The 23,760-nt window shown below is 42.7% G+C and overlaps 1 protein-coding gene across 1 annotated transcript in view; it reads left to right on the plus strand.

Annotated features, from left to right (window-relative positions):
* The window catches only part of LOC138977123 (synaptotagmin-4-like), a 42,750-nt gene extending 19,198 nt beyond the window's left edge, over positions 1 to 23,552 (plus strand). Inside the window, exons 4-5 of the mRNA XM_070350035.1 lie at positions 14,008 to 14,131; positions 21,383 to 23,552. Coding sequence (XP_070206136.1) covers positions 14,008 to 14,131; positions 21,383 to 21,690 — 432 coding nt within the window. The 3' untranslated portion in view covers positions 21,691 to 23,552. The remainder of the gene's footprint in view (positions 1 to 14,007; positions 14,132 to 21,382) is intronic.
* The last annotated feature ends 208 nt before the right edge of the window (positions 23,553 to 23,760 follow it).

Genomic DNA, 23,760 nt, shown 5'->3' on the forward strand with positions numbered 1-23,760 from the left:
CACTTTAGGCATCCATTCAAATCAAAATGTCAGAGCTATTACTAGACAATTGTAACAAAAGCATATTTCTAGCCATCCCAGATCGTATGAAATCAACCCATCCCTTTCACAAACTCTGCTGCCTACATCGCTGAAACTTCGATCCACCATTGTACGCACAGAGTATTTATTCTCCGTCGGCTGCGTCTGTTCAAAGCGACCCCTACTTCCTCTCTGTTCGTGTCTCTGCACTGAAGCATGATAGTAGCCTACCGCTGACAGTATGGCGTTTGGGACGCTAGCTGGTAGTACTCTCAATATTGATTTCTCTGTTTTAGGCTTTCGGACTCCCTCTGTCTGAATCTTTCTGTCTGTACGTCTGTCTGCATCTGTCTCTCTGTCTCTGTATCTGTCTTTCCCTGCCCCTCTCTCTGTCTCTGTCTGTCTGTCTCTTTCTGTCTCTCTCTTTGTCTATCATTCTCTCTCTCTTTCTTTCTCTCTCTCTCTCTCTCTCTCTCTCTCTCTCTCTCTCTGTCTATCTCTCTCGCTGTCTGTCTGTCTGTCTGTCTCCCTCTCTCTCTGTCTGTCTGTCTCAGTCTGTCTGTCTGTCTTTCCGTTTGTCTGTCTGTCTGTCTGCCTGTCTGTCTCTCTCTCTCTCTCTCTCTCTCTCTCTCTCTCTCTCTTTTTCTCTCTTTGTTGCTCTCTCGCTCTCCCTCGCTCTCCCTCCCTCTCACATTTCCGTCGCTCTACATAGACTGTGGACTCATACCTCTCTTTGCCTCCATTTCATTAATCACGCATACTGCTTCCTCAATCCCCTTTTCGCCTGACCTGTTAGTATCGCGCATTGTATCAGGCTGATTGCATGCTGTGGGGCAAGGAGTTATTTCGAGCCCTTGTCTCCCGCGCTGCCATTGTGTACGAAATTCCGAGACATACGCTCTGTCCATAGCGTTATTTCCCTGCCAGCCTATCACATATCACATGAACCAGTGGACAAAGGGGAAACCAAATCGGGAACATTATTCGATGACCGCGCCGGTATATTTGTTGAACATACCCGCGCTGTGGTTGAATGGCCGTTAAGCCAATGAAAAACAACCGCCTTGAAGTGATAACATAATACAGATTCATGTAAAATCATACACAGGGTGTAACTGAGTTGACCGTTGTGAACACTATGAGAGCGGGAGGGGGGGGGGAGGGGGGGCAGATTGTTCTGGGTCAGTAACAGATACTGGAACGCATTCAAGAATAACAATAAGATTAACAACAACATAAAAAGTGCAAAATCTTACAACTGTTAGAGGCTGTGTCATCAACGATAAACAGTACACATTGAAAATAAGACGACAAGGACAGTAACACCAACATCACGAAAAGTACAATCGTATGTAAACTCATACAACGGAACGCAAATGAATCAACTGTTGTGGATATTGTTTGGGTATTTGAAGACTGTTCTGTGTTATCGACAACACGTACCATAACAAGATTGTGGAAAGCAAAATAAAAAAATAAAATATTCTTGAAGACAACCATTAGTATAATTATAATTATATGTTTCCCCAGATGAAGCATAAAGGCGCCAATAGTTGGATTTAGATCAAAATAGTTTAAAGGTAATATAACGTGCTGAACTTTACCACGCATAGTCTCAGTCTATAAACATTCAGAATGGAAAGTAAACCGATGATTTTAGATAATTGCATTTTTCCCCCTGATATTCCGGGGTCGCGCTGACTTTGAATGATGTGCCTAGGTTGGTGAAAAACAAGACCTTTCAGGGCAGCTACTGACTGACAAATGCAACGATTAATTAGGCAGGATTCCCTTTATTAAAAGTTCGCCATGCGGTCCTTTTGGTACTGTGCTAGACTGGTTACGTTTTCATTTTAATTACACTGAAGACGCAGTTGTGTTTCAGTTCATTAATAACTCAATGGTTCTATTTTCTGATTCTCCAAAGTCGGGCAGTTGCATTGCAAAAAACAGCGTTGCAGTTTGCAGTCTGTTTGCATGCTGTTTTAAAACTGGGATGGTCAACACGTCACCTATGCCAGGATTTCAGAATTTAATAGTTTGAATGAGGTAGATATCCCTGCGCAGTAGTCTCACCAAGGTTGTTTTACGCTGCGAACAATTATTGATTCGCGCTGTGGAGGTTTCTCCTGATTTATTTTCACGAATAGCTTGTACAACTGTTCACGATTTTCTTTAATTGCCGAGTTCTTTTATTGGTCTCATAATTATCTGTATGTCTTCTCACAAAAAGAGCCATTAGATCGACGTTCTCGTATATTTTTCGTTTTGTTTATAAAAATAGTTTTGTATATAAATACGTTCTAAAACTAACCTTTTTTTGTTTTTACATCAAGTCAAGTTTTAACAAAGACGGGGAATCAAGACGAGGATGTGGTGTATGTGTGTCTGTCTCTATGTGTGTGTGTGTGTGCATGTGAGTGTGTGTGTGTGTGTGTGTGCCTGGGTGTGTGTGTGTGTGTGAGTGTGTGTTTGTGTGTGTGTGTGTGTGTGTCTGTCTGTCTGTGCGTGTGTGTGTGTAGAGCGATTCAGACTAAACTACTGGACCGATCTTTATGAAATTTGACATGAGAGTTCCTGTGTATATCCCCGGACGGGTTTTTTTCCTTTTTTCGATAAATACCTTTGATGACGTCATATCCGGCTTTTTGTAAAAGTTGAGGCGGCACTGTCACACCCTCATTTTTCAATCAAATTGATTGAAATTTTGGCCAAGAAATCTTCGACGAAGGCCGGGGTTTGGTATTGCATTTCTGCTTGGTGGCTTAAAAACTAATGAGTAAGTTTGGTCATTAAAAATCGGAAACTTGTAATTAAAATTATTTTTTTATCAAACGATCCAAAAGCAATTTCATCTTATTCTTCGTCATTTTCTGATTCCAAAAACATATAAATATGTTATATTTTGATTAAAAACAAGCTCTGAAAATTAAAAATATAAAAATTATGATCAAAATTAAATTTCCGAAATCGATTTAAAAACAATTTCTCCTTATTCCTTGTCGGTTCCTGATTCAAAAAACATATAGATATGATATGTTTGGATTAAAAACACGCGTACGCTCACAAAGTTAAAACGAAGAGAGGTACAGAAAAGCACAGCGAAACCACCACCGCACTGAACAGGCTCGTCAGTTTCACTCGTTATGCACAAGCGGCGGACTACGGTCATTGTGAAAAAATGCAGTGCGTTCAGTTTCATCAAGTTCTGTGAGTTCCACAGCTTGACTAAATGTAGTAATTTCGCCTTACGCGACTTGTTTTTTTTTTATCAAATTGATTGGAATTTAGTCAAACAATCTTCGATGAAGCCCAGACTTTGGGATTGTATTTCAGTGTCGAAGCTCAATAATTGATTAATGAGTTTGGTCATTAAAATCTCAAAATTCGAAGTAAATTTTAAATGTTATCAATCGATCCAAAAAAGATGTCATCTTATTCTGTATCAGTTCCTGATTCCAAAAACATATATATATGTTATACGTATTTGGACCTCAGAAAGTTCAAAAGAATACAGAAAAGCGCACTTTATCTTTAAGCGCTGTACGCTTCCGCGCTATAATGACTTGTCACTTTCTGCACGGGCTTTCCAGTGAAACGTCTTGAGCTGCTTCGCTATACTGGCTTGTCACTTTCTGCACGTTATTTCTTGCACAAGTGCAGCGTGTCTTTGCTCATTGCCGCGGGGGACAAAGGGAGTGCAGACTGTTAATTTCATTATGTGAGTTCGACATATTGACTAAATGTAGTATTTTCGCTTCACGCGACTTGTTCTTTAGTTCTTCTCTCCACTTCGTCTTGTATCTTACATCCACCGCCACCGCCCTACGATCCACTACTTGCCCTTTAACCGCCTGTCACTCCGTTTTTCTTAAACATCACCATCACCTTCTTCATCTCACAAACATCATCCAAATCAAAAGCAACACATAGCATCAACATTCTCATTGTTACATTTTTTTTCATTTTTTTTTGTAAACAAAATCCTCCTTCCTTTGCCTTACTTAAGAGAAATGTCGAGAACTATTTTTCCTTGTGAGGCTGAAATCAATGTCCGGATGTTGTTAATTCGACCTGATACAAAGGATAGGGAATTGGCACAGCAAAGTGGCGAAAGAGCAATGCATATTTTATGATGTCTGCGGTGCGATCTTTACCCGTGAAGGTCTGGGTTTCACGCCAGTTCTTTGGTTTATTATTCAGAAGAGAATGATCTGGGTGCTGGGAACCTTTCGATTTTTTCAATCTGTCCCTTATCCTTTCCGGTATCGTCATGGTCTATTAGGAGCAGGCTTTATTCTGTATCGGCCTGCTCACTTTTTCTGGAGAGCAAAAACTTAATTATGACCAATGTGGTTTGTTAATTTTGTGCCAGAAATGTGGTTTGTTACTTATTATTTTGTGTCAGAAGTCTTTTTTCTGTTTTGTTTTATTCATTATTTATCTTATAATACCAGTTCTATATATGTTGTCTCTTATAATACCAGTTCTATATATTTTGCACAGGAAAAAAAAGAGGAAAATACGCCATCATAACAAGTCTATACTAATATGCATGTATTACAACAACAAAAAAACTCTTCCACAAGGCTAGTTGCATTGGGACACACTTTGCTCGTGCAGAAAAGAACAAAAGCACTTTGCGTGTTTTTTAATGTTTGCTCCTACCGCTCATAATCCACGAGCCATTGTGCTAATTATTTATGCGGGGTCAGTTCTGTGGACCTCGTCCCAGCTCTCATGGGGCCACTGGATTCTCTCAGAAGCTTACACAACCGCACTCAGTTCGTCTGCATAGAGCTTGCGGGGAAAACGTTCGAATACTCAATACGGAACCGAGACAAAGAAAACGCCATTTTCTCGTCTCAAATTGCCGGTGTAACATCCCGTTTGGGGATAGATGTGCCAGGAGATACCAGTTCCTCCTCCGGGGCACTGTTCTGCGAGAGGCTGAACGGCAGTCAGATACGGAAAAAAATGAAGTCATCCTTCTCGGTTCCGTACTGAGTATTCGGTCAATCTCCCTGCAGCCTCTACAATATCTGCGCATCAAGGGGAGCCTCTGTTGTCATATTCAAACGAGTGATAATTAGACACGAGAAGAGCCCTGAAGGGTTTCTCCGGTAGCTTTCTGACCTTTTTAAGGCCTCTGTTTTGAGTTGTGTGCTTCATTGTTGTGTCTGGTAGGGTCTTTGCGCATATATTGCAGACAACATATATTTTTAGAGAGACATGCACCAGACAGACAGACAAACAAACAGCCCAGCGGACAGACATACATCAGAGAGAGAGAGAGAGAGAGAGAGAGAGAGAGAGAGAGAGAGAGAGAGAGGGAGAGAGAGATAGAGAGAGAGAGGGAGAGAGAGCCGGAGAGAGAGAGAGCGAACATAAGAGAGAGAGAGAGGGGGGGGGGAATTAAAGAGAAAGAAAGAGAAAGAGAGAGAGAGAGCGAATGAGAGAGAGAGGGAGGGAACTTACTGAGAAAGAGAGAGAGAGAGAGAGAGAGAGAGAGAGAGAGAGAGAGAGAGAGAGAGAGAGAGAGAGAGAGAGAGAGAGAATTAAAGAGAAAGAAAGAGAGAGAGAGAGAGTGACAGCGAATGAGAGAGAGAAAGAGGTAGGGAATTACTGAAAGAGAAAGAGAGAGAGAGCGAATGAGAGAGAGAGAGAGAGGGAGAGAATTAAAGAGAAAGATATATATAGAGAGAGTGAGAGATAGAGAGAGAGAGAGAGAGAGAGAGAGAGAGAGCCGGAGAGAGAGAGCGAAAATGAGAGAGAGAGAGGGGGGAATTAAAGAGAAAGAAAGAGAAAGCGAGAGAGAGCGAATGAGAGAGAGGGAGGGAACTTACTGAGAAAGAGAAAGAGAGAGAGAGAGAGAGAAAGAGAGGGAGGGAATTAAAGAGAAAGAAAGAGAGAGAGAGAGAGAGAGAGAGAGAGAGTGAAAGCGAATGAGAGAGAGAAAGAGGTAGGGAATTAAAGAGAAAGAGAGAGAGCGAATGAGAGAGAGAGAGAGGAAGGGAATTAAAGAGAAAGATATATATAGAGAGAGTGAGAGATAGAGAGAGAGAGAGAGAGAGAGAGAGAGAGAGAGAGAGAGAGAGAGAGAGAGAGAGAGAGAACGAGAGAGAGAGAGAAGATAGAAACAAGCAGGCAAACACACAAGCAGACAGAAAAATAGAAATAACGAAAGAAAGAGAGAAGTTAACGAAAGTGTAAGAGAAGAAAGTCGAAAGGGAGGACACCTGCTATCTTTCGGCACAAAACAGTTTAAGGCTACGTACACAAAAGACTCAATCATCGGCTTATATGACAATCAGCATAACAATCAAGTCGTCATATTCTGTATCAAAGGAACGAAGACAAGACTGAACAAGCTAATAATTCAGATCCAACAAAAATCCTGCCGGATTACAAGATTATAATATATTATATTATAAGGAATATGCTTCGTAATTGCCATGCGAGCCCAAAAGCGTCATTACTATATTATGCGCTTCTGTGAGCAGGACAGCAATTACAAGTAATGACCAACGCACGTGCCCTTTGTATACAGCCTCAATCAGGTAAGAGGCTTAGCATTTGAATTTTAAGGTTACAGAGTAATAAATCCATATCCTGAAAATAGCCATTGCATGATCTCATTAGCGCTTCCACCAACAGCTAAATACGCAAATGACAGGGCTAACAACTCGTTGTAGTGGGTTCATTTATTATTTAACAGTTTTGCACAGGGATGCTTAGAATAGCTCTATGTGTATTGTTCGAAAAACGCTGAAAAAGACTATCAAAAATCATATCCTGAATGTTGCCTCACACTTAAAGCTTGTATGTGTAAAAAATTGTTTTGGTAAAATGAGCAATCTTAGCATAGTGTGATAAATCTATGCACTCAACATTTGACTGGATATCTCAACAATAGGTCTAGAGTTTATCAATCAATCAATCAATCAATATGAAGCTTATATAGCGCGTATTCCGTGGGTACAGTTCTAAGCGCTTGTCAGCGAAGAGTTGTCAACACAGGACTAACAAAGAAACTAACATCTACAGACGGACACGAACCCAATCACACACTAGCAAACCCTGATAAACATACAACAAACAACTGTTTAACAACAATGTACACATCAATAGCTAGGTCCAAACAAAATAATATTAAACACAAAGAAAACACCTCTCACAGAGCACAGCACAAGAATGTCTTTTGGGGCACAACACATCACGTCGAACATGAAAGTCGCAGCCAGTTACGGGAAGAACTGAGTCTTCAACCTACTCTTGAACGCGTCAAGAGAGGGGCTCTGGCGAAGCTCAAGCGGCAGGGAGTTCCAGAGGTGGGGCCCGCGGAGGGAAATGCACGCTGACCAGCAGATGCGAGTTTCGAGCGAGGGATATGTGAAGGCGGAGTGGGTTAGCAGCAGAACGAAGGGGACGGTCGGAGGGCTGGGTGTACAGGTCCAGGGAGGATTGAAGGTACTCGGGAGCAGAGTCGTTGAGACACTTGTAGACCAGAGTGGACAGTTTGTAGGAGATTCTGGTGTTGACAGGGAGCCAGTGCAAGGAGCGAAGTGGGGGGGTGATGTGGTCTCGCTTCGTCTTCCTCAACGTCAGCCTGGCAGCAGCGTTCTGGACTCGTTGTAGGCCATGAATGGATGAGGCGGGGAGGCCAGCCAGAAGGGAGTTGCAGTAGTCCAGACGACTGAAGATGAGGGAGACAACCAGCTTGACACAGGCGTCGTGGGTGAGGTAGCGACGGATGGAGGCGATGCGTCGTTGGTGGAAAAAGCAGGTCTTGGTGATGAAGGAGATGTGTGTCTGCATGGAGAGAGTGGAGTCGAGAAAGACGCCAAGGCTCTTGACAGCAGGGGAGAATGGAACAGTCGCGTCATCCAGCTGGAGGTCGGTCACAGTGAGGGAAGCAATCTTCTGTCGTGTTCCAACGAGAAGGGCCTCCGTCTTCTCACTGTTCAGCTTCAACTTGTTCTCAGTCATCCAGTTCTTGATGTCAGTGAAACAACTGGAGATGGATCCCAGGAGATGGTCAACGTCCTCCGGCTTGGCGCTGTTCTGGAGCTGCGTTTACATGTACTATTATCATAAACTCACATTAAAGTACCTCATGGACTGGCATTTCCTGAGTTTTCATTCATAAAAGATGGTCCCCAGAGGTTCACGGCCCTGACTAAACATCAAAGCGAGCCTGACTTCCGGTAGGAAGCAAAATTCAGATTCAGCCTGCGCCAGCATAATCCGATCGGGCTTCGATTTTTAACCCACTGTCAAACAGAAATCCCTGCCTCTCCGCTAGCCTCGCCCCCCTTTCTTCACCCCCCACACACCCCACTCACCCCAAACACCCCCTCCCAACCCCCCTTCTTCACCCCCACCCCCTCCCCCCAGTCTGTCTCTCTCAGTCTGTGTGTGTGTGTGTGTCTCTCTCTCTCTCTCTCTCTCTCTCTCTCTCTCTCTCTCTCTCTCTCTCTCTCTCTCTCTCTCTCTCTCTCTCTCTCTCCCTCCCCAGAGCTCGCAGGCGGTCATTTTACCCGTTCACTCCCACTCTTCTGGTGTTGAGATGAGAGAATTTGTGTCAGCAGAATATCGACGTTTTGCCCTTACTGCGTGACTTGGGGCAAAAGAAGTGCTGAGTATGACGTAAACCGATATATTGAATTGGGATATACTGGTTTTATTGTTAGACTTTTTTTTATGTTGAAAACCCCATTTTCTTTTTTTTTGGTGTTCAATGTTCACCCTTGACATACGTGTTGTCTTCTCTTCGTTCTCTTCCTTCTTCATTTACATCTGCTGCTCCTTTCCCTACCTCCCCCCTCCCCCTCTTTCCTCTTTCGTGTACTGGGGGAAAACCACCGCATGGATTAGGAATCTCGCAGTGTTGCGCGCGATTTATTTCCTACAAATTGCCACCTAATTAATCTACTGCCAAGATATGTCCTCGTTTTCTCTCTTCCTCCCTCCTCCCCCCCCCCCCCCCACCGCCTCTCTCTCTCTCACTTTCTCGCTCTCTCTCTCTCTCTCTCTCTCTCTCTCTCTCTCTCTCTCTCTCTCTCTCTCTCTCTCTCTCTCTCTCTCTCGATCGGATATGCGTCAGTTTAGTGTCTGATGGATAAAGATTCGTGCAAATCCGATCAGATCCTCATCGGATATTGGACGATTGATGAGCTGTGGCTGAGTGGTGTGTCTGTTGCCAGCTGACTTTCGTAAATACTCTGAGCTAAAGAGCACTGAACTTCCACCGAACAATAACATGTGTGTAGATTTATATGGTGTCGGTTCGTAACGGTCGATAATGCTTCCAAAGGCAGAAAGAACTGGAAAACACCGACTAAAACTGCAATTAAACGGAGTTCAACTTTATCTGTCATGTGATCGATACCGAACTGACTGACCTCATAGACAATCACACTGAACTCCTTTCGTCACAAAATGTATTTTTGTTCATTGAACCCATGCTCTCTTCACCAATGATGGATATACGTATTGACGCACCCATTTTAATACGGGAGTTATACAAAAAATCGTGTTTCAATAGACACTCTCTCACAGGCGAGCGATCTCCGTAACGTACGGCTGCGGAAGAATATGATCGTTATCCATTACAGCTGCACACATAAGTCTGCGACTCCCTTACTTGTTACTGATTGTTTTTAAGCCTTATTTTTTTTTAAAGTGGATCTGGTCAAGTTTCAACACGACTTGTATCAAAATAGACATGTCCAAACGTGGCGACAATTTTCGGTGCATTTTAATCAATTTTTTCTCTCTTTTTGTTTCGAAATCACACACCTGCCGCTCTGCAGCAAGCAAAAAACATGAGTGAACGTGGGAGTTTCAGCCCATGAACAAAGAGGAAGAAGAAGAAGTATATTTATTTTATGATTGTACTATATACCTTCTCTTTCGGGCCCGAATGAGCAGACTATGCAGCTCAAATGTCCGAACGAATTGCATTTATCGACATCATAATTATACAGAGTATCTGACAGAAGTTAAAACTGTATGCCTATCAGATTCATATCAAACATGACTATTGTCAAAGGTAAACTGAGAGAATGTAAAATTGGTGAGTCTCAGAATCAAATCTGACACGAATATAAACAAGAATAAACTGAGAGAAGGTACAATTAGTGAGTATCAGTTTCAAAGCAAACATGAATATACTTGTAAACAAGGCTGCATGCACAGAGATAAGGTCAAACTCGTAAGTATCAGAATCAAATCAAACATGAATATACGCAGTTACAAGAACGATGACAGTAAGCAGACCAAAGTCCATAAGAACTTGAGTATAGAACATATCAACAACAACAAAATCACACAATGTTATCCTGAATAAGCGTAGAGTCTATCTTTCGAAACTAAGATTTAACACAGGACTACGCCAAAATGCGTCATTGAACAGTAAGTAAACAACAAGACAGAGTATTTGCAGAACACAAGATTCTCTGATCGGATTTGAATCAAAGAAAACACTAGATTTACCGAAAACTCATTCCAGGACTTGGAGTATCTACATAATAAGTCAATCAATATTTGAAAGCCACCTTTGCATTATGCATAATTGGTCAGCATATGTTGAAGTGCATGCGAGAAGGAGTCAATGCAATGAGTGAGCAAAAGTGGACAGTCGGTGTGGTTTTCTGGCACATAACTGTTCCTGTAATGCGCACTCGAAGCGTACATAATTGAGGTCCAACACGACACAAATAATCCAAAGGTCAGACCTGCTTATTGAAATCAGCGCATGTCCCATTTCGCCCTGAACGATTTACACGCCCACTCTCATTCCTAATTTCCCCTTTTCCCTTTTATATATCTCGCTTATATTTAATGCCCTCCTACTTTTCCTTCTCTTCCTCTTCTTCATCAACTCCTCATCTTCTCCTTTAAGTTCCTCTTTTTTTCCCACTTATTTCACCTCTCTCTTGCCTCTAACATTATCCTCTTTCCCATCCCTTCCTTTCCCCCCGCGGGTTAGGGGGAAGAATTTACCCGATGCTCCCCAGCATGTCGTAAGAGGCGACTAACGGATTCTACTTCTCCTTTTACCCTTGTTAAGTGTATAGTCAAAGTTTGTAAAGATTTTAGTCAAGCAGTATGTAAGAAATGTTAAGTCCTTTGTACTGGAAACTTGCATTCTCCCAGTAAGGTCATATATTGTACTACGTTGCAAGCCCCTGGAGCAATTTTTTGATTAGTGCTTTTGTGAACAAGAAACAATTGACAAGTGGCTCTATCCCATCTCCCCCCTTTCCCCGTCGCGATATAACCTTCGTGGTTGAAAACGACGTTAAACACCAAATAAAGTAAAGAAAGTAAATCCCTTCCTTCTTTCCTCTCATCTCTCAGCTCTCCTGGTACCTTCTGACCCTCTTCAGTCTCCCCCTGTACGTTTCTCTTTCCCTCTCTTTCCATCTCTCTTTCCCTCTCTCTTTCTTTCCCCCCTCCTTCTCCTCTTCCTCGCCTTTCCTCTTTCCCTCTTGTTCTTCTCTTTTTTTCTTCCTCCTCCTCCTTCTCCACCCTCCTCCTTTTCCCCCTTCTCCACCTCCTCCTCCGCCAGTCCCCCTCTCATTTCTTCTCCCATCTCTCTCTCTCTCTCTCTCTCTCTCTCTCTCTCTCTCCCTCTCTCTCTCTCTCTCCCTCTCTCTCTCGCTCTCTCTCTCTCTTTCGCTCTCTCTCTCTTTCTCTCCTTCTCTCTCTCGCTCTCTCCCTCTCTCTCTCTCTCTCTCTCTCTCTCCCCCTCTCTCTCTATCTCTCTCTCCTTCTCCCCCCTCCCCCAACTCTCTTTCTTTCCCCGAACGTGTTCCCTTAGTGACCAGACCGGAGAGCAATGACGACATAAATACTGACTCTAGCGGCCATTCGTCTGTGCCAGCTCGCCAGTCATACTGATCCGTTCTTACCCGTTGCCATGGTATTCCGTGCCCACGTTCTAATCACGCTGCAACAGGGACGTTGCTTGTCAGACATATTACTCTCCTCTTGGGCAGCAATTCTACCCTTCCTGCGTCTAAGCCCCTAAGGTGTAAGAAAAATTATTACTTTCCTGTCGACTGCGAATTGTAAATTCTTTTTTGTATCTGATGCGGGTGTACTTGTTTAGAAGGCAAGACCTTCAATGGAAAGTAATTCTTTTCTTAGCTTACAGCCAAGACTATGGCGTCTGATCCATAATTATTTACTAAACAGGATGAAGCAAATATATAAACACTGATTAGCACGTAAAGTATGTCCTCGTTGTTCGACTACTGTGAATTCGGTTATGACGTAAACCTCTCTACATTTAACATTTTCAAACATGTAAGAAAAAACACCCCACGAAATATGAGAAGAACTTATCTGATTTCTACATGTCTATGCAACAAAAGAAACCACAAAATCAATACATACTATGATGGTAAACAAAAGTTGAACGAATTGCAACAGACCACAAGTAGCAATATAGTACGACAAAACGAGCACACACAACTAAAGGGAAACAAATAAATTATCAAAGAACACCCACATACAAAAAAAGTCTGGTCAGCAGCACACGAAAACAGAACGAAAAAGATCGATCTATTTCGACAATTCGCCCACAGGTCATGAGCTTTTCCAGAACCGTACTTATTGGACTCTCCAAGCAAGAGAGCGGCCCAAGGGATACAACTGTGGCTGGCGGTGTGTGTTGAGAGCAAACATGCGGAAAATGGCGACCGACTCCGGTCAATAACCGCGATGGTGTCGAAGAGTATACTGTTACCATTCCTCAATCATTTCGTCGAAGCGAGTTTTTCTGTCTCTGCCCCTTTCCTTTTGGTGCTTCAGATCGGCCCGGAAAGTGCTGAGTGAATGTGTGTTTTTAGTCAGGAGGGGACTCGAGATGGGTTGGATGGGTGGTCATGAATAAAACGATTGTGGGCACGTCGACAACTTTGAACGTGTGACGGCTTTGACATTGTTCTGTTGCAAAGAGAGAGAGAGAGAGAGAGAGAGAGAGAGAGAGAGAGAGAGAGAGAGAGAGAGAGAGAGAGAGAGAGAGAGAGAGAGAGAGACACAGAGAGGGAGAGAGAGACAGTTGAATTGAACTTTATTTAACAAGGATTAAGAGAGAGGGGGAGAGAGAGATAGAGAGAGCGAGTGAGAGAGAGAGAGAGAGAGAGAGAGAGGGAGGAGAGACAGACAGACAGACAGACAGACAGACAGACAGACAGACAGAGAGAGACCGAGAGAGAGAGAGAGAGAGATGCTAGAACAGCACAGTAGTAACGACAGCTGCATGCAGTCACACAATAACAGTAGCCAAGTTGTTTACGTCGAATCAAGTTCCTGGTCGACTTTTGAATACGAACCGAATGGCCTTTTCCCTTTACCTTAAAAATCGGTCGACACAATTCTCCGGTTTCAAAAACAGACTCTTAGACTTTTGCGCAAACATAATGTTGACTGTTAGGTCTTCCTCAGATCACTTCATTTGTCAAAATCAACTGAGCAAATACTAAATTCAAAATTAAAAGCTTTGAAATGTGGACCAATTGCATGAAAAAGTACATCTATAATTCATTCATATAGTCAATCAATCATGCGAGCAAGCAACAGTACATGGATGTCGTTTAGCAGTCGGAGAATACCCTGAAGCATTTTAAATCAAGTATGAGAAATGGGCCGGCAAGGACTGTCGAACATTTCCAAAAATCGCCGAAACTTGCAAGGCCATGTTGGCAAATGTGTCGAAAAAAATCAATCTTGGCACCATCTCTAAAATACGTTAATTATTTTCGTCGGATTATCATGCACAAAGTACGTCCTGTCATTTATATATTCATGTACGAGGGGACCAGGATCTATCGATCTTAATAGAAAAAGAACTAGGGGAAGGGTGTGCTCTTTCAAAAATGACATATGAAATACAAAATGAAATGCACACATTACTTGCCTGTGCGTTTGTCAGTCTGGTTACTCAATCGCCTTCTGTTTGTCTGTGTGTTCCAGTTCCGCACTCAAGGACGTGGCGAACTACTGGTCTCCCTGTGCTACCAGCCCGCTGCCAACAGACTCGGTGTGGTTGTCCTCAAAGCCAGGAACTTGCCCAAAATGGACATCACTGGACTTTCTGGTAAGTGATTGAAGTACATTGAAGGAAAAATCCACTTGAAGTGGGTTTTTTAGGAGTGGCTTGGTGGTGGTTGAGGGTAGTGTGTGTGTGTGTGTGTGTGTGTGTGTGTCAGTGTGTGTGTGTCAGTGTGTGTGTGTGTGTGTGTGTGTGTGTGTGTGTGTACGTGTGTGTGAGTGTGTGTGTGTGTGTGGTTGCATTGTGTTGGGGGATGGGGCTGTGGTGTGGATTGTCACCAAAGCTATTGGTGATTCACCGAACAAGAGTAAAATAAACTCTAGCTATACAAGTTAGGGATAGTTTGGGGTTATGTTCTGGAGGAGATTGAGTGACGGTAGAGAGGTGATGGGGTGAGAGAGGAAGCTCTTTATGACAGAAACGTGACCTCTCGAGTGAGTTTGAGAAAAACGAAAGAAAACAATAATTGGCCATGTCAAGGATTTTCATATAGTCATCAAAAACAGGAACTAAATGAATACCACTGGGGTCTCTGGAGCAGCTATAAAAGATACAGAAATAACATATATCAGATTCTGGGTGCGGGGAGCGTCGCGTTGTGATGAGCATAGAGTGGATGGGGTTGTGGGGGTGGGAGGGGGGGGGTGGGTTAATACTTAAGGACGGTAACTTTACCAAGCAGAAAATCCTCGGACTCTCGGTCCAGCCCGGTGATGCATGTGTTTCGGGTGCAAATAGAGACTCAAGGGACTCATGGGTGGACTAATGATGAGACGGCACAAGAAACATACGAGGTGTTGTGCGTTGTATCTCGTGCGCTTGGAAATAGGCATTGACGGCAAGACGTTTCCATCAGAAAAGAACTAGAAGAAACGTACGTGACATAAACTGGTAACTGTAACGATTGGTGTGGGTTTTTGTTTTAAGATATCGGAAATTTGCTCTTTAAAGTAGTGGACGTGTTTTTGAACAACGGGACCGAGTGCCTGGAGAGAACTAGGATTGATGAATTCTTCTTCTTCTTCGTCGTCGTTCGCTCAGACAGCAACTCCGGAGGCCCTGATGAAGGCTGCTGTACGCCGGAGGCTGGATTGATGAATGAAAGAATTGTCTGGTTTCTCCGCATTGACAGCAAGACGGTTCCACCAGACAAGAACTAGAGAAACGTTACATTTATGTGTGCTTGGAGATTGCTAGGAATGATGATAGAAAGAATTATCTGGTTTCCCCGCATGGAAAGCAAGACGTTACATGTATGTGTGCTGGAGAGAGCTAGGATTGATGAATGAAAGAATTATCTGGGTTATCCGTATTGACAGCAACCAGACAAGAACTAGAAGAAACAAACGTTACATGTGTGTGTGCCTGGAGAGAGCTAGGATTTAGGTATGAAAGAATTATCTGGGTTATCTGTATTGACAGCAAGACGGTTCCACCAAGCAAGAACTAGAGAAACGTTACATGTATGTGTGCCTGGAGATTGTGATGATTGATGAATGAAAGAATTATCGGGGTTATCCGTATTGACAGCAAGCCGAACCACCAGACAAGAACCAGAAAAAATAGACGTTACATGTATGTGTGCCTGAAAAAAAGCTAAAATTGTCGACGGTACCAGTTTGTTTGTCTATGTCTGCCTGATACTGTGTATCCAGATGAACACTGAGATGTATTTTTAACTCTAGCGTGAGTAAGCTGACCCAAAACGGTCGTAATCTGGTCCCAAGGGTATTTGCTTTCTTAATGCCATTGACATCAAGGAGAGTGCAATGTTAATGCAGTGACGAAACACATCCGCGTTTGTCGCCAGAGGAGATGGCGTAGATTCTACTGTCTCTCTATTTCCGGTACACTGTCGACATATTTCATGTGCTTGCCTTTAAAATCATTCATCAATGGGGTGAGACAGCGAGTCAGTGAAAAAGAGAGATTAAAAAACGTTGAAGGTATTATGAGTCAATCAGTCAATGTGTCAACCAGTTCTGTCAAGTAGTCATTTACTCAGTTTGTGAGTACTTTATCGGTGACTAAGTGAGCGTCTGAGTGAGTTGTCTGACAGACAGACAGATAGACAGACAGACAAATACACAGACATACAGACAGACAGACAGACACACACACACAACACAACACAACACACACACACTGACACACACACACACACACACAACACACACAACACATACACACACACACACACACACACACGCACGCACGCGCACACACACACACACACACACACACACACACACACACGAATAAACTAACGCACGAACGCAAACACATGTCTCTCACTCACTCTCTCACGCTTTCTCTCTCTTTCTCCACCCCCCCCCCTCTCCTAAAATGCACTTCTCCTAAAATGCACTTTTTGCATTTGCGCGACGGTGTCCTATGTCCAGAATACAATTCCAGAATTATCAGGAGGATCTGAGAGAGAAAATTGTATTTACTTTGGCCCCATATGTTTGTCACCGATTTTGCAGGGCCTCTCAGTCAGTGTAATGGATTCTGATGCTGAGCTGGTATGGCTTGTGTAGGCGTTGCATTGAAATGGGGAACGGATAGAAGGAGAATGGTCGTCAGCGTCAAAGAAAGGAAAAAATGCTGGCTGATGTCAGTTTTCAGGAGACTGAACGAATACGAATTGGAGAAGAGAAAGAGATAAAGAGAGAGAGAGAGAGAGGGGGGGGATAAAGAAGGAGTGAGAGAAAGAGAGGGGAGCCGGAGAGAGAGATGGAAAGAAAGAGATACGAATGGAAATGGGGAACGAGTAGAAGAAGAGTAACATTCATCGTCAGAGAGGGGGAGAAAGGCTGGATGATGTGTTCGGGAAACATTATGGGGAGTGGGGGTGCCGTTTGGAGAAAAGAAGACAGAGGGACAGAGACAGAGAGAGGGATGGAGAGAGAAAGAGAGACAGACAGAGACAGAGACAGATAGAGAGACAGAGGGACAGAGACAGAGACAGAGATTGACGGATTTTATATACACGATTTTTATGATAGACACACAACACATATATATGTATATAGAAAGCAAGATGTGCACACACAGTCAGACAAATCAGCGGCCGAACTGGAGGAAGGAGACTACAGTACTGACGCCGACATTGATTTGAAATGTCCACAGAAATGCGAAAAGAAATACGACGAGGAATAGAAACGAAGACACTGGGAAAATAGGGCAGTGGGGTGTGCCGGCTCAGTCATACAGATCTATGGCCAAACTGGTTAAAAATAAAATAAAAAGATTACTGGTGCTCAGGTTGTGTGGAAATGTCCATAGACATGTCATGGAAACCAACAGAAGGAATTCAATGACAGATACCAGGCAGATAAGACAAGCCTGTAGATTAAGATTCTTGTGCTAATAACGACATCAACATTGACACATTTTTCAGCCTAGACGGAAACCCATAAATTACGGATGCCAATTTTTCCTGCGTAATGTTAGACTTCGAATATCAGCAAGTGACCTTTCAGCGAGCTCAGTACAAATGGCAAATATCCGTCAACACACACGCACACACACACACACACACACACACACATACGCACAGACACACACACAACTACGCACGCACATACGCACACGCACACACACACACACACGCACGCACGCACACACGCACGCACACACATACACACACACACACGAAACCAAATCATTTACCAGGAAGTAAACGTTGTACAGATAAATTCAGCTTACGTTACACAACAGTGTGATTATCTGTTCTCTGATGCTTTGCTTTCATTTTTAAGGTAACATATCGATTTGCCATACATCGGATTAAAATGCGACAGTAAACTGAAAATCATCAGGTCATTAGATCAAGAAGAATTGTTGATTTGTGTGTTGTCGCTTCTTCTTCATTGTGTGTTTTCTAATTCTAATATGTTTTGTCCTTTTTTCTGTTTTTTCTCCTTTTCACCAGTTTGCATGTAAGTAGGCTACAAAGCCTCTTTAGAGAAGCTGATTTATTCGCGAAGTATTGATTATCAATTGACTGCAAAGCCTTTTCTCACTTCTTTTCCGTTCACCGGGTGCAACACATTTTGGTGCAAATAAAAAGTCTCGTGGAAGCCATTATTATGTGTTTGCTTAGTCGATTGATTGATTGATTGATTGATTGATTGGTTGATCGATGATTGTAATGATGTTGAGTAAACAAAAAAAGAAAAGGTAACAGTGCTTTTAGTTATGCGCTATAGAAATCTCCTTAATAAATAAATAAATAAATAAACAGCAACAACAGGAGCAGAAGTAGACCAAGAAGAAAAATAAGAACACGAACAAGATCAAGAATGCGATGAAAATGAAGACAGTAGAAACGAACAAACGTGAAGGGCGGAGAGGAGGACTGAAGTGTTTTATTTTTCAACGCCCTTTTCATAACCAGTTTTTAACACAGTGAGGCCAAGTGCATAATTCTACCAGCAAAAGTAACACACATGCGTGCTTTTTTGTTTTGTTTTGTTTGTTTGCTTAATGCCCAGCCGACCACGAAGGGCCATATCAGGGCGGTGCTGCTTTGACATATAACGTGCTCCACACACAAGACAGAAGTCGCAGCACAGGCTTCATGTCTCACCCAGTCACATTATTCTGACACCGGACCAACCAGTCCTAGCGCTAAACCCCATAATGCCAGACGCCAGGCGGAGCAGCCACTAGATTGCCAATTTTTGTCTTAGGTATGACCCGGCCGGGGTTCGAACCCACGACCTCCCGATCACGGGGCGGACGCCTTACCACTAGGCAAAACCGTGCCGGTGACATGCGTGCTACTCTTGCTAGTATACTAATACAACTATATACTACGTCACACTGTTTTAAAAAAAACTGGTTACAAAATAGGGTGTTCAAACGTGAAATACTATAATTTAGAGGGTGTCGTTTAAATCTGTCAGTACTGCAGAGCTGACCAACAACCGAACATTTAACAAACAACACTCAAGGCAAGGAAAACTATACGGTTGCTTTATGAAACCAAGCAAGCTCTAGGGAAAATAAAATAACACACACAGAAGAGGCATCTTTTTATATTTAGTCAAGTTTTGACTAAATATTTTAACATCGAGGGGGAATCGAAACGAGGGTCGTGGTGTATGTGTGTGTGTATGTGTGTGTGTATGTGTGTGTGTGTGTGTGCGTGCGTGCGTGTAGAGCGATTCAGACCAAACTACTGGACCGATCTTTATGAAATTTGACATGAGAGTTCCTGGGATTGATATCCCCATACGTTTTTTTCATTTTTTTGATAAATGTCTTTGATGACGTCATATCCGGCTTTTCGTGAAAGTTGAGGCGGCACTGTCACGCCCTCATTTTTCAACCAAATTGGTTGAAATTTTGGTCAAGTAATCTTCGACGAAGCCCGGACTTCGGTATTGCATTTCAGCTTGGTGGCTTAAAAATTAATTAATGACTTTGGTCATTAAAAATCTGAAAATTGTAAAAAAAATATTTCTTTTATAAAACGATCCAAATTTACGTTTATCTTATTCTCCATCATTTGCTGATTCCAAAAACATATAAATATGTTATATTCGGATTAAAAACAAGCTCTAAAAATTAAATATATAAAAATTATTATCAAAATTAAATTGTCGAAATCAATTTAAAAACACTTTCATCTTATTCCTTGTCGGTTCCTGATTCCAAAAACATATAGATATGATATGTTTGGATTAAAAACACGCTCAGAAAGTTAAAACGAAGAGAGGTACAGAAAAGCGTGCTATCCTTCTTAGCGCAAATACTACCCCGCTCTTCTTGTCAATTTCACTGCCTTTGCCATGAGCGGTGGACTGACGATGCTACGAGTATACGGTCTTGCTGAAAAATGGCATTGCGTTCAGTTTCATTCTGTGAGTTCGACAGCTACTTGACTAAATATTGTATTTTCGCCTTACGCGACTTGTTATATTTATCATTTTATATGTCAGTCGCAAAGCGCCTCAGGTTTAAAAAAAAAATAATAATAATTCAAGAAAACATAAGGTCCGTTGTGCCATGTCAAGCCATTAGCCCTTTAATGTAAGATGAGCTTTCCCAGAAAACAGGCAACGATTCAGCAACAAACACGTCAGCCGAAATCAGTAATGATAGCCGTCAGAAAGAAAGGAAATCCTAGCCTTTCCTGTTTCGTGTTGGGTTTCTTTTTTCACCCCTTACCCTTTTTGGCCGTCTTGAAGGTCTCTTTAGTCGTCCACTCTTTCTTCGTCAGGCAAGCCCATCTCTCTCCGGACTCCAGAATCAGAATCATGGTGACATATCGTCATTATTTGGTCTCTCTCTCTCTCTCTCTCTCTCTCTCTCTCTCTCTCTCTCTCTCTCTCTCTCTCTCTCTCTCTCATTCTCTCTCTCTCCCAAACCCCAATATCATCGCACATCTTACACAAAGATGACGACGAACAGCAAACGAACAGCAAACCGGGTGCATATCTTCTGTTTGAGAGAACGGACACTTAAAATATCAGCTTGCTCGAAGGATAGAAAATTGGAAAGAATACTAGATGTATTGGGTTCTAACACTAGCAGATCATCCTACTTGTAAATAGTAATTATACCTGTCGTTCTAACGAACCAACCCGCCGGCAGGCAAACCAACCAACCGATCTAATGTGCGATCTAATGTGCTGGGTCGCACACAGTTATCAGGTTACGGTGATCGTGGTTTTGGCGGTGACGTTCGGTAGCACATTCAACAGAGCACGGTAACTTAGCAACCGACTGTGATAGCCTGTACTTGCCAGGTAGTAATGAGATTTGCCAAGCTCGATCATTTCCGATGTATAACTGCCCCAAATTGCCTGCTAATGTTGTGTTTTGCTCATTGTTTGAGGATAAGTTACCAAGATCTATTCTCATGCGGGCGCGTGTTACTTTCTGTGTGTGTGTGTGTGTGTGTGTGTGTGTGTGTGTGTGCGTGTGTGCGTGTGTATGTACGTGTGTGTGTGTGTGTGTGTGTGTGTGTGTGTGTGTGCGTGTGTGTGTGCGTGTGCGTGCGTGCGTGCATTCGTGTGTGTGCGTGTGTGTGTGTCACGGTGTGTGTGTGTGTACGTGTGTGTGTGTGTGTGTGTATGTGTGTGTCTGTGTGTATGTGTGTGTGCGTGGGCAAGAGAATTGCTTCGGCATAACTCTCACTAACTCTTGTTCTGCATGTTGTATGCCATTACATTTAGAGCGCTTATACGTCCTTTTGACTCTAAGATCTGTGGACCAAAACAATGTTCATGCATCACCATCTTCTTAGTATATACAATATCTCTTCTGTGTGTGTGTCCACAGATCCTTACGTGAAGATCTACCTGCTGTACAACGGCCAGCGTATCGCCAAGAAGAAGACGCACGTGAAGAAGCGAACCCTCAACCCCGTCTTCAACGAGTCCTTCCTCTTCGATGTCCCCTACAATGAAGGGCTCGCGAACATCTCCCTGGAGTTCCTCGTCCTCGACTGGGATCGCATGACCAAGAACGAGGTCGTAGGTCGCCTGGAAATCGGGGTCAAGTGCGGAGGTCAAGAGGCCAGCCACTGGAACGAGGTCATGAATTGTCCCCGGAAGCAGATTGCTGAATGGCACAAGCTGTTGGAGTAGTTTCCCCTTCTTGTGAGGGAAAACAATATGGCGGATGTTGAAAAGTTGAGTGTTGAAGACTGTTCTTTGGCGGCTTTGATTGAAGGCTTATGAAGGAAAATGCCTGTTTTGGAGACGGTTTCATGTCTGAAGCACCTGAGCAGTAATAAAGAGTAGATGGTAGCTAACATTAACGGTGAAAAAAAGAAGTGTTACCAATAAAAAAAAAATAATAACCTAGTGACCTTTCTAATTACCCCTAACAAAACCATTATAGACCAGGCAAAAAAACACGTTTAACAGTGCTGTCTACGACAGTACACATTACATGTATTTCCCTGTTCTATAGTCTCCACCTCCTCAATCCAAGCACTTATCTGCTCTCTTTTGACACTTTCTTCTTGCGATTGTATCACTATAACCTGCTGTGAAATTGTGAGAGTAAAAAAGTTACCATCCGAGCAAATATTCACTTTCCCCTGCGATGGCTAGAACTGTAGTTTCTACTGTGAATACAGATTGCTGAGTGAAATACAAACTGAGCTAGTTGATTTATATTATCTCACAAAATAATTAGTCCTACGTACATATTTCAATGCGTAATTGTTCCTTTTCTTTGGGGGATGGAAATATTGCAGTGTAAGAATTAGTAATCCACGGAACAGTGAGTGTTATTATAAAGTCATCGTTCGAATAGCAAACAAACTTGATATTAAACAGCTCCAATGTCATCCACAAAGTGACACTGTCACAATTCACAGATTAATACATCTCTGCTCGGTTTCTTTATATTCAGTTCAGGAAAATAAGTAAGTTCTGTGAGCAATACCTAACAAGAAATTGAAAACTCCAAAACAAATGCGAAAGAACAACATCGTATGTGTGTGCTTTTTGACGGTAGACAAACACATATTACCGGTGTTGATTTTTGTGTTATTTTCTTTACTGCGCTTTACTACAAACTTTATTAAAAACAAAATACACGAGACAGAAAAAATGTGCTTTCTTTACTTCTGTTCTCTTCTCTATACTTTGTTCGTGTTTTGTTTTCTTTAGTTTTGAACTATAACAACTTCAAGGGAATTAACATTTCGAAACACTTGCTGATCGCCTATACCATAAGCACTCGACATAGATTTATTTTTGGCCTCCAGGTAGATGCGAGATAAGATACTGATGCAAGGTGAAAACATTACTCAATGCCGTGTGCTTGTGGTATATAGTTATGTACATATGTATCTAAAGCTGTGATGTCCCAGTTGTGTTTGTAAAATAGTGTGTGCGTGTCCAGCCCATATGTACAGTACATCAAAACCCATATCTGTGAAATGTGTACTGTGTTACGTTCTGTATCGATTCCTACTGACTAAACTGTCTCGGTGAAATGTTTCTGCCTCCTGAATTAAATTTTTGAGAGGTCCTCATGCGTCCTCTTGGTAATTTGTCTTCTGTTCTACTATGACCTGTGCAAAAATGTTATTCAGGAGAAAAACGAACGAAAAGGGTAAACAAATATACAGTAATTTTGTGCAAATGTAAGACTTCGGCTGGAGCGAAAAATCGATCACAGAGATTCTGCCGACACTTTGCGTCAAAGAGAACGGGGTATTTTCTACTTCCTGTGCACAATTCTAGCTTGACGGAAAGGGGGAGATGGGGGTGGGGGGTGGGGTCCAGAAGGACCCTGGACCGATGCAAGTCTTGCAAGAGCACAGATTTGTTCCCCTTTCTCTCTACAGCAATTTGCATCAGCAACAGCCTTTGGTAATAGAGTTCTGGTTTTGCCTTACGTCGGAGTGCCATGTACGCTTCGCATATATATATACACACAGTCAAACATTCCTCATTGATCTGAAATTGCAAACCCCACCTCCCCACCCATCCCCACCCCACCCCCCCCCCCCCCCCCCCCACCCCCACCAACCATACCCCACCCCTCGCCTCTGCAAGACACATACGATCTTTACCCCAACCGCATACTCTACTTCTCCTAAGAGATTACCACCTCGGCTGCTCAACCCTGACCCCAAAAAAAACCCACCAACAATAGTTTCATAATTAAGTTTCAGCACTTTGAATCGAATTAGAGAG

This window comes from Littorina saxatilis, linkage group LG1, assembly GCF_037325665.1.
Source record: "Littorina saxatilis isolate snail1 linkage group LG1, US_GU_Lsax_2.0, whole genome shotgun sequence".
Classification (NCBI taxonomy): Eukaryota; Metazoa; Mollusca; class Gastropoda; order Littorinimorpha; family Littorinidae; genus Littorina; species Littorina saxatilis.